The sequence below is a fragment of the Coregonus clupeaformis genome, chromosome 6, assembly GCF_020615455.1.
Source record: "Coregonus clupeaformis isolate EN_2021a chromosome 6, ASM2061545v1, whole genome shotgun sequence".
In the NCBI taxonomy this organism is placed as follows: domain Eukaryota; kingdom Metazoa; phylum Chordata; class Actinopteri; order Salmoniformes; family Salmonidae; genus Coregonus; species Coregonus clupeaformis.
The window spans coordinates 36825165-36837539 of NC_059197.1; the positions used below are offsets into that span (position 1 = coordinate 36825165).

The following is a 12375-nucleotide window of genomic DNA, read 5'->3' on the forward strand; positions in this document are numbered from 1 at the left end:
TGCTGCGGCAGCTGTAACCTTTATCAAAACTGCCCCTGCCCCAACATGCCATGTCTGCCCTGTCTACCCTCCACAACCAGCTACACCTCCAGCCAGGGCTGCCAACTCACATCAAACTCAATCTAGGAAATTAGAAATATGAAAAAGCCCACAACATTGTTAACATTTCCATTATTTATCCCAACGGGGTAGTAGGGTTGGAACCAGGGTTGGAGATAGTATTACTAGGTGGCTGGAACCAGGACTGATCAGAGATCAGAGGCAACTGGGTAAATGTTTAGGCTCTGGTCTGTTTTGATGTGGGGAGTGACTCAGAGAGAAACGCTGGTAGCCCTGCATGACTCTGGCTTTGGTCTGGCTCCTGTCCTGTGGTAGCCTCAGAATGACTGATGAATTCCACCCCATGATCCAAATAACCAACCCGTTAGACTAGGTCTGATGCTGGGCTGCAGTAGGAATGTCCTCTTTGATTCTAAGAACTGAGGACATTTCAAAGAGAGAAAGCTCAGGACCGATATGACTGTAGCAGATGCTTTCACTTTGAGGACACAGCAACTGCAGTCTTGGCTGGGAGTCTCTTATTCATGCCAAGCACATGTTCTAGAGCAGGTGCCAACTGAAGAGAGCCTCTATCCCTCAATGACCCTCAATGTCAGCCAGGTCTTCTCATGGAGCTGGATTATAGGACATGTAACTATTGTTTATGTAATAGATGTTAGAATTACTCCTCCGTGAAAACACAACCAACAGGCATCTCTATGACCAGACCATTGCCAAAGAGGAACGTAATAGATGTGTTAGAATTATGACTCATTATGACAGTTAAAAGCAATAGAACACCAGCCAGCCAGGTCTGATCGAAGCATGCACACACACAGGCCAGACAGTCAGCTGTATCCAGCCCAGCCCACAAACGGCCCCTGATTGTTTAGTGTGCTTCTAAACAGACAGCAGGCCAAGGCTAGTAGTAGGTCCAATGGATGGGCTGCCAGATGCATGGCACCATGGCACATCACCAGGATACAAATATGGAATAGAATGTTGGATTAATGTGTCAACCTTTCAAACAACGCAGCAACAACGCAGCAACAATGCAGCCACAGGGCTCTAAAAGCAGTTAAATCCGAGAGGTGTTTCAGTACTGAACAACTGAGATGGACTGACAAGATTTAAACAACATTAAATACACAGAGACTAAACATGTTGTTAAACAAGACGAAGACAATATTGTGAAGGTTGATCACATACTGTATATCACCTATAGTGTAGTAATAAAATATGCTTATGGGGCGGTTTGCCGGACACAGATTAAGCCTAGTCCTGGACTAAAAACCAAACTCAATGGAAAATCTCAACTGAAAGTGCAATATAGTCCAGGACCGTGTCCAGGAAACCGGCCCATAGTGTTGCAATAGGAAGACAGAACTGACACCAATCTGATTCAATTACAATCTCCTGGGACAGTTGAGGTTAACTTCCATCACATAACATTATAACATCATTATAACACTGAAATACAAATGGAGAACGGAATCCCTCTCAGATAATTCATAACCTACTAGACTACTGGACTGTCCTACTATATGGATAATTTGACTGGCACCACCTAGTGGTGTACTGGGCTCACTACACACACCATGCTTCAGCAGCTCCTTAGAAAATACAATATCATTCTCCCAGCAAGCAGCTCCAGCTGTATTTTAAATCTCTGACAGAAAGGCACCTGAAGGAAATAACTATCAGTGGATGTGTCCCGAATGGCATCCTATTCCCTGTATAGTGCACTACTTTTTACCAGAGCCTTATGTGAATGATATTTGGGGTGCATAATCTGCACATTTGAATTATGAGGCAAACTAATCCAGGAAACACCCTCTAACCATTAAGTATAGCCTTCAGCAGCAGTGACAGTAGGGGGTCTGGTCTCTAACCTACAGTCTCATACCTCTTCTATATGCTTAGCAGAGACTCACATTGGGATAATAATGGGTCTTGCTTTCGTGCTACATGTTAGAAAATTATTCACATACAGTACCAGTCAAAAGTTTGGACACACCTACTCATTCAAGGGTTTTTCTTTATTTTTACTATTTTCTACATTGTAGAATAATAGTGAAGACATCAAAACGATGAAATAACACACATGGAATCATGTAGTAACCAAAAAAGTGTTAAACAAATCAAAATATATTTTATATTTGAGATTCTTCAAAGTAGCCACCCTTTACCTTGATGACAGCTTTGCACACTCTTGGCATTCTCCCAACCAGCTTCATGAGGAATGATTTCCAACAGTCTTGAAGGATTTCCCACATATGCTGAGCACTTGATGGCTGTTTTTCCTTCACTCTGCGGTCCAACTCATCCCAAACCATCTCAATTGGGTTGAGGTCGGGTGATTGTGGAGGCCAGGTCATCTGATGCAGCACTCCATCACTCTCCTTGGTCAAATAGCCCTTACACAGCCTGGAGGTGTGTTTTGGGTCATTGTCCTGTTGAAAAACAAATGATACTAAGCACAAACCAGATGGGATGGCGTATCGCTGCAGAATACTGTGGTAGCCATGCTGGTTAAGTGTGTCTTGAATTCTAAATAAATCCCAGAGAGTGTCACCAGCAAAGCACCCCCACACTATCACACCTCCTCCTCCATTCTTCACGGTGGGAACCACATATGCGGAGATCACAAAGACACGGCGGTTGGAACCAAATATCTCAAATTTGGACTCATCAGACCAAAGGACAGATTTCCACCGGTCTAATGTCCATTGCTCGTGTTTCTTGGCCCAAGCTAGTCTCTTTTTGGTGTCCTTTAGTAGTGGTTTCTTTGCAGCAATTCGACCATGAAGACCTGATTCACGCAGTCTCCTCTGAACAGTTGATGTTGAGATGTGTCTGTTACTTGAACTCTGTGAAGCATTTATTTGGGCTGCAATCTGAGGTGCAGTTAACTCTAATGAACTTATCCTTTGCAGCAGAGGTAACTCTGGGTCTTCCTTTCCTGTGGCGGTCATGAGAGCCAGTTTCATCATTCTTTTACATTTTTGTCATTTAGCAGGCGCTCTTATCCAGAGCGACTTACAGTTAGTGAGTGCATAAATTTTTCATACTGGCCCCCCGTGGGAATCGAACCCACAACCCTGGCATTGCACGCGCCATGCTCTACCAACTGAGCTACAGGAGGCCTTGATGGTTTTTGCGCGACTGCACTTGAAGAAACGTTAAAAGTTCTTGAAATGTTCCGAATTGACTGACCTTCATGTCTTAAAGTAATCATGGACTGTCGTTTCTCTTTGCTTATTTGAGCTGTTCTTGCCCTAATATGGACTTGGTCTTTTACCAAGTAGGGCTATCTTCTGTATAAATTAACTTTTAACAAGGCACACCTGTTAATTGAAATGCATTCCAGGTGACTACCTCATGAAGCTGGTTGAGAGAATGACAAGAGTGTGCAAAGCTGTCATCAAGGCAAAGGGTGGCTACTTTGAAGAATCTCAAATATAACATATATTTTGATTTGTTTAATACTTTTTTGGTTACTACATGATTCCATATGTGTTATTTCATAGGTTTGATGTCTTCACTATTATTCTACAATGTAGAAAATAGTAAAAATAAAGAAATACCCTGGAATGAGTAGGTGTGTCCAAACTTTTGACCAGTACTGTATATTGTGATATTCTTTTGCTTTCATCCAAATCAATCATTATAACTAACCAGCAGTGAATAAGAAGTAAAACTGTATTGCAAGTGTTTTGGTAAATTACAATTATTATTGTAAATTAGAAGATCTTTAAACAAACAAATAAATAACAGCGAGGTAAGTCACATGTAAAACTAAGGTAAGTACACCTGGTGAACACATGTTAATGGATATTATTAATGTAGAAAACTAATTATGAGGACAACTGTGCAGAATGTATTCTGTGCATATAGAAAGATCTGATGTGAATAGTCAAAAGACCAATTCGTGGAAAAAATATCAGAATTGGGCTGCCTGTGTCAATCCACCAATGAGCGATACGATGAATAGTTTAAAGCAGCAATCAGCAGTATAGACAATAACAAAGCGTTTTCCGCGTCCCTGCTTCGTTAAAAAGCTGAGGGATGGGTCTGGATAAATAACCACTCAAATTCATTGACAGAGCTATGGATGCAAGGACTGACCATCCATGATATCACAATTATAGTTGTAACCATGTTTTGAGGCTATATCGTTTTTGTTTAAATTAACTTTGTTTACAGACATTGCAGTAAAACAAGCTTATATTTTGGGCTCTGATGGGGTATGACAGTTGAACTAAGCTCATATGAGGCATTTATAAGATATATTCTTCAAGAATCAATGGGTAGGGTATTATTATCATTAATGTATAAGTCCAAAAATGGATCTAGCAAATGCTGATTGCCCCTTTAACATTCACTTGATTGATTGTGATTAGAAAATTAACTACAACGGCCAGGTTTGTAAGTTAGTGGGCTTATTAAGATACTTGTTTAATAAAACAAGTTCTGTACTAGAATCTGTCTGTGTAAAATCATTTTTTAAAATCTAACAAAGTTAAGAATGGCTATTTTCTTACAGCATAAATACATATTAAATAAATATGGTGTGTATTCAATACTACACCGATACTTGTTGGAGACTGACCTGCGAGTCTTCGCTCCCTGGCATTTTTCCATAGTAGATCCCAGGCTTTCGACGTGGAATCGCGCAGCGTCTCACTGAAACACCGCCGCAGCTTCACTTTCGTCGACTTGCGTTTAGTTGTCATAGTAAATCCGTGAGTCCACCATAATAAAACAAATCCCGGTCCTCATGAACCCGTTATTGCGTTGTTCCTCTGAATACACCCCCTCTGCGCTCGCGGCGATGCGTCTTCACCTGATTAGGACTGAGTTACAGTCGCAGAGTAGAGTGTAACCATTAATTAACCAGCCATACATTTGACCGAAGAACAGATACATGTTCTGTATAAAGTATCCATCTTTGCCAAGTCCTTCAGTTAAACGATATTTAACTAACTCAGTAAAAGAGAATCGACAGGACGATTCGGCAGCCCCCGTGCCGGACAAAGCTAGGACCAGATGTGTGGCTGTTTGAAGTTTCCACCACGGTGACGGTCAGTCTATATGCATAGATAGACTACACTAGCTGCTTTCTCTCCCTCCCTTTATCTTTCACCCCTCCACTTCCCTCCCTCCCTTCTACCCTCTCACTCACCAGGCTACTCTCACTTTCACCACACTAGACAGAGCTTTCACTCTTGTGACTAATAGGTAATACCCATGGAATGTTACAGAAAATGTGGAATTAGGGCTACATCAAAATGGATTTAAGTGAGTTAAAATGAAGTGTCTTTTTTTTTCTGATACACAAACTTATCAGAGGTCAAACTCCCCTGAAGGAGAGGAAAGTTAAGCCTTTTTGACTTTGCTGTGTCAATATCACACCAGACATTATAGTGACTTTACTGTGTCAATATCACACCAGACATTATAGTGACTTTGCTGTGTCAATATCATATTAAGTTCAACTCCAGATATTATCGTGACAAACAGAGGACAGGGAGCAACAACCGGTTCAGTCTGGAGTAGCCTACTCCATGTCTCTTCAACGGTTTTCATATAGAAAAACATAAACCGCTTTATGGAGATAATGGGGTTGCCGTGAATAGAAGTACACAGTGTAAAAATAGGGTAATAACTGTCTTATTCCCTGTTCAGCCCATGTCTGTCTTATAATGTCAACCTAGCTGACCCTCAGCAGAAAGTTATACAGTAATATAATTCTCTCAGATCTATAATACACAACGACCAGCTGGACACTGACAGACAGCTTCTATAATGGATAGGCCTGCCTCCTGACATGACCTCTGCTTTCCCTCCCATATCTTACAGGAGAACACACTGTTGCTCTCTCTATAAAGGCTAATAACTATGTTATGCATGGAACTCCTCAGCAGTGACCTGCTTGTTGCTATTTTCAGCTCCACTTGTTCAGGCCCCATTGGGCAGAATGCCGCCTGCAGGAACACACACACACACACACGCACGCACGCACGCACGCACACACACACACACACACACACACACACACACACACACACACACACACACACACACACACACACACACACACACACACACACACACACACACACACACACACACACACACACACACACACACACACACACACACACACACATAAGCACACACTGAATTGACCCCGACCCTGATTTAAAACCCTCTACCACCCAGAACAAAGGCTGTTGTTATCTATATAGAATATTATGGCTAGACCGAGACAGACAGACAGACAGACAGACAGACAGACAGAGAGAGAGAGAGATAGGGGGACAAATACCTACCTGGAGGTGACAGCATTCCCTCCCCCATATGCCCCCCTAGGCACAACTACGACAACATAACCAACAAAAACGGGTCACAACTCCTGCAGCTCTGTCGCACACTGGGTATGTATATAGTCAATGGTAGGCTTCGAAGGGACTCCTATGGTAGGTACACCTATAGCTCATCTCTTGGCAGTAGTACTGTAGACTATTTTATCACTGACCTCAACCCAGATTCTCTCAGAGCGTTCACGGTCAGCCCACTGACACCCCTATCAGACCACAGCAAAATCACAGTCTACTTGAACAGAGCAATACTCAATCATGAGGCATCAAAGCCAAAGGAACTGAATAATATTAAGAAATGCTATAGATGGAAGGAATGTAGTGTCGAAACCTACCAAAAAACAATTAGGCAACAAATTAAATCCCTTTTAGACAACTTCCTGGACAAAACGTTCCACTGTAATAGTGAAGGTGTAAACTTGGCAGTAGAAAACCTAAACAGTATATTTGACCTCTCAGCTTCCCTATCAAATCTAAAAATCTCTAACAGAAAACTGAAGAAAAGTAACAACAGTGACAAATGGTTTGATGAAGAATGCAAAAACCTAAGAAAGAAACTGAGAAACCTATCCAACCAAAAACATAGAGACCCAGAAAACCTGAGCCTACGCCTTCACTATGGTGAATCACTAAAACAATACAGAAATACACTACGGAAAAAGAAGGAACAGCATGTCAGAAATCATCTCAATGTAATTGAAGTATCTATAGACTCTAACCACTTCTGGGAAAATTGGAAAACAACACGAAGAGGTATCTATCCAAAATGGAGATGTATAGGTAAACCTCTTCTCCAATCTTTTTGGCCCTATAACAAAGAACAAACAGCAAAAAAATATACATGATCAAACGCAAATCTTACAATCAACTATTAAAGACTACCAGAACCCACTGGATTCTCCAATGACATTGAATGAACTACAGGACAAAATAAAACCCTCCAACCCAAAAAGGCCTGTGGTGTTGATGGTATCCTCAATGAAATGATAAGATATACAGACCACAAATTCCAATTGGCTATACTTAAACTCTTTAACATCATCCTTATCTCTGGCATCTTCCCCAATATTTGGAACCAAGAACTGATCACCCCAATCCACAAAAGTGGAGACAAATTTGACCTCAATAACTACCGTGAGATGTGCGTCAACAGCAACCTTGGGAAAATCCTCTACATTATCATTAACAGCAGACTAGTTCATTTCCTCAGTGAAAACAATGTACTGAGCAAATGTCAAATTGGCTTTTCACCAAATTACCGTACGACAGACCACATATTCACCCTGCACACCCTAATTGACAAACAAACAAACCAAAACAAAGGCAAAGTCTTCTCATGCTTTGTTGATTTCAAAAAAGCTTTTGACTCAATTTGGCATGAGGGTCTGCTATACAAATTGATGGAAAGTGGGGTTGGGGGAAAAACATACGACATTATAAAATCCATGTACACAAACAACAAGTGTGCGGTTAAAATGGGCAAAAAACACACACATTTCTTTCCACAGGGCCATGGGGTGAGACAGGGATGCAGTTTAACCCCCACCCTCTTCAACATATATTGGTGAGGGCACTAGAACAGCCCAGAACTACACGGGAGGATCTTGTCAATGATCTCAAGGCAGCTGGGACCATAGTCACCAAGAAAACAATTGGTAACACACTACGCCGTGAAGGACTGAAATCCTGCAGCGCCCGCAAGGTCCCCCTGCTCAAGAAAGCACATATACAGGACCGTCTGAAGTTTGCCAATGAACATCTGAATGATTCAGAGGAGAACTGGGTGAAAGTGTTGTGGTCAGATGAGACCAAAATGGAGCTCTTTGGCATCAACTCAACTCGCCGTGTTTGGAGGAGGAGGAATGCTGCCTATGACCCCAAGAACACCATCCCCACCGTCAAACATGGAGGTGGAAACATTATGCTTTGGGGGTGTTTTTCTGCTAATGGGACAGGACAACTTCACCGCATCAAAGGGACGATTGGACGGGGCCAGGTACTGTCAAATCTTGGGTGAGAACCTCCTTCCCTTAGCCAGGGCATTGAAAATGGGACGTGGATGGGTATTCCAGCATGACAATGACCCAAAACACACAGCCAAGGTAACAAAGGAGTGGCTCAAGAAGAAGCACATTAAGGTCCTGGAGTGGCCTAGCCAGTCTCCAGACCTTAATCCCATAGAAAATCTGTGGAGGGAGCTGAAGGTTCGAGTTGCCAAACGTCAGCCTCGAAACCATAATGACTTGGAGAAGATCTGCAAAGAGGAGTGGGACAAAATCCCTCCTGAGATGTGTGCAAACCTGGTGGCCAACTACAAGAAACGTCTGACCTCTGTGATTGCCAAGGGTTTTGCCACCAAGTACTAAGTCATGTTTTGTTGTTATTCTGTCTCTCACTGTTCAAATAAACCTACCATAAAAATTATAGACTGATCATGTCTTTGTCAGTGGGCAAATGTACAAAATCAGCAGGGGATCAAATACTTTTTTCCCTCACTGTATATCCCCACAATAAAAATTCCCATACTTTAACGATGACAGCTTCTCCATCATAGAGGGGGATATCAACCATTTCCAGGCCCAGGGACATGTACTAGTCTGTGGTGACCTAAATGCCAGAACTGGACAAGAACCTGACACCCTCAGTACACAGGGGTACAAACACCTACCTGGAGGTGACAGCGTTCCCTTCCCCATATGCCCCCCTAGACACAACTACAACAACATAACCAACAAAAACAGGTCACAACTCCTGCAGCTCTGTCGGACGCTAGGTATGTACATAGTCAATGGTAGGCTTCGAGGGGACTCCTACGGTAGGTACACCTATAGCTCATCTCTTTGCAGTAGTACTGTAGACTACCTTTTCACTGACCTCAACCCAGTCTCTCAGAGTGTTCACAGTCAGCCCACTGACACCCCTATCAGATCACAGCAAAATCACACTCTACTTGAACAGAGCTATGCTAAATCATGAGGCATCAAAGCCAAATGAACTAAATCATATTAAGAAATGCTATAGATGGAAGGAAAGTAGTGTGGAAATCTACCAAAAAACAATTAGGCAACAACAAATTCAATCCCTTCTGGACAATTTCCTGGACAAAATGTTTTACTGTAATAGGGAAGGTGTAAACTTGGCAGTACAAAACCTAAACAGTATATTTGACCTCTCAGCTTCCCTATCAAATCTAAAAATGTCAAGCAGACAACCTAAGAAAATTAACAACAATGACAAATTGTTTGATGAAGAATGCAAAAACCTAAGAAAGAAATTGAGAAACCTATCAAACCAAAAACATAGAGACCCAGAAAACCTGAGCCTACGCCTTCACTATGGTGAATCACTAAAACAATACAGAAATACACTAAAGAAAAAGAAGGAACTGCACGTCAGAAATCAACTCAATGTAATTGAAGAATCCATAGAATCTAACCAATTCTGGGAAAATTTGAAAACTCTAAACAAACAACAACACGAAGAGTTATCTAACCATTTTTGGCTCTATAACAAAGAACAAACAGCAAAAACATATACATGATCAAATACAAATCTTAGAATCAACTATTAAAGACTACCAGAACACACTGGATTCTCCAATTACAATGAATGAACTACAGGACAAAATACAAACCCTCCAACCCAAAAAGGCCTGTGGGGTTGATGGTATCCTAAATAAAATGATAAAATATACAGACCACAAATTGCAATTGGCTATACTTAAAAGTCTTCTCATGCTTTGTTGATTTCAAAAAAGCTTTTGACTTATTTTGGCATGAGGGTCTGCTATACAAATTGATGGAAAGTGGTGTTGGGGGAAAAACATACGACATTATAAAATCCATGTACACAAACAACAAGTGTGCGGTTAAAATTGGCAAAAAACACACACATTTCTTTCCACAGGGCCGTGGAGTGAGACAGGGATGCAGTTTAAGCCCCACCCTCTTCAACATATATATCAATGAATTGGCGAGGGCACTAGAACAGTCTGCAGCACCCGGCCTCACCCTACTAGAATCTGAAGTCAAATGTCTTCTGTTTGCTGATGATCTGGTGCTTCTGTCCCAAAGCAAGGATGGCCTACAGTAGCACCTAGATCTTCTGCACAGATTCTGTCAGACCTGGGCCCTGACAGTAGATCTCATTAAGACAAAAATAATGGTGTACCAAAAACGTCCAATTGCCAGGACCACAAATACAAATTCCATCTAGACACCGTTGCCCTAGAGCACACAAGAAACTATACATACCTCGGCCTAAACATCAGCGCCACAGGTAACTTCCACAAAGCTGTGAACGATCTGAGAGACAAGGCAAGAAGGGCCTTCTATGCCATCAAAAGGAACATGAAATTCGACATACCAATTAGGATCTGGCTAAAAATACTTGAATCAGTTATAGAACCCATTGCCCTTTATGGTTGTGAGGTCTGGGGTCCGCTCACCAACCAAGAATTCACAAAATGGGAAAAACACCAAATTGAGACTCTGCATGCAGAATTCTTTAAAAATATCCTCTGTGTTCAACGAAAAACACCAAATAATGCATGCAGAGCAGAATTAGGCTGATACCCGCTAATGATCAAAATCCAGAAAAGAGCCGTTAAATTCTATAACCACTTAAAAGGAAGCGATTCCCTCACCTACAGAGAGATGAACTTGGAGAAGAGTCCCCTAAGTAAGCTGGTCCTGGGGCTCTGTTCACAAACACAAACAGACCCCACAGAGCCCCAGGACAACAACAACAACACAATCAGACCCAACCAAATCATGAGAAAACAAAAAGAGAATTACTTGACACATTGGAAAGAATTAACGAAAAAACAGAGCAAACTAGAATGCTATTTGGCCCTAAACAGAGAGTACAAAGTGGCAGAATACCTGACCACTGTGACTGACCCAAACTTAAGGAAAGATTTGACTATGTACAGACTCAGTGACCATAGCCTTGCTATTGAGAAAGGCCGCCTTAGGCAGACCTGGCTCTCAAGAGAAGACAGGCTATGTGCACACTGCCCACAAAATTAGGTGGAAACTGAGCTGCACTTCCTAACCTCCTGCCAAATGTATGACCATATTAGAGACACATATTGCCCTCAGATTACAGAGATCCACAAAGAATTCGAAAACAAACCCAATTTTGATAAACTCCTTTATCTACTGGGTGAAAAACAGTGTGCCATCACAGCAGCAAGATTTGTGATCTGTTGCCACAAGAAAAGGGCAACCAGTGAAGAACAAACACCATTGTAAATACAACCCATATTTATGTTTATTTATTTTCCCATTTGTACTTTAACTATTTGCACATTGTTACAACACTGTATATATACATAATATGACATTTGAAATGTCTTTATTCTTTTGGAACTTCTGAGTGTGTCACGATCGTTTACTGATGAGACGGACCAAGGTGCAGCGTGATAAGCGTATATTTTATTAAGTACTAAACTCACGACAAAACAACAAACAAACGAAACGTGAAGTCCTAGGTTACACAAAACAAACCTTAACGGAACAAGATCCCACCCCGACTAGTGCCAAACAGGCTGCCTAAGTATTGTCCCCAATCAGAGACAAAGAGATACAGCTGCCTCTGATTGGGAACCACCCTGGCCAACATAGATCTACACGATCTAGAAAACACAACATAGAAAATATGACATAGAAACTCCACACCCTGGCTCAACATTTAAGAGTCCCCAGAGCCAGGGCGTGACAGAGTGTAATGTTTACTGTTAATATGTATTGTTTATTTCACTTTTGTTTACTATCTACTTCACTTGCTTTGGCAATGTTAACATACGTTTCCCATGCCAATAAAGCCCTTATATTGAAATTGAAATAGAATTGAGAGAGATAAGGGGGAGGGAGGGAGATGCAGAGAGAGGAAATATCAATTATCTCCTCTCTGAATGTTTGTTTTGGACAGGCCACTTCACAAGCCACTC

General features: G+C 41.7%; 1 protein-coding gene across 3 annotated transcripts in view; it reads right to left on the bottom strand.

The window, feature by feature from the left end:
- The window catches only part of LOC121567871 (stAR-related lipid transfer protein 13-like), a 115075-nt gene that overhangs the window by 65815 nt on the left and 36885 nt on the right, over nt 1-12375 (bottom strand). The window contains exon 1 of one of the 3 annotated variants that reach the window (XM_045220286.1): nt 4652-5133. The exons of the other annotated variants lie outside the window; for them this stretch is intronic. Within the exon in view, the coding sequence (XP_045076221.1) occupies nt 4652-4775 (124 nt within the window). The 5' untranslated portion in view covers nt 4776-5133. Of the gene's footprint in view, nt 1-4651; nt 5134-12375 lie in introns of those variants that run through there. 3 annotated transcript variants of the gene reach the window in all.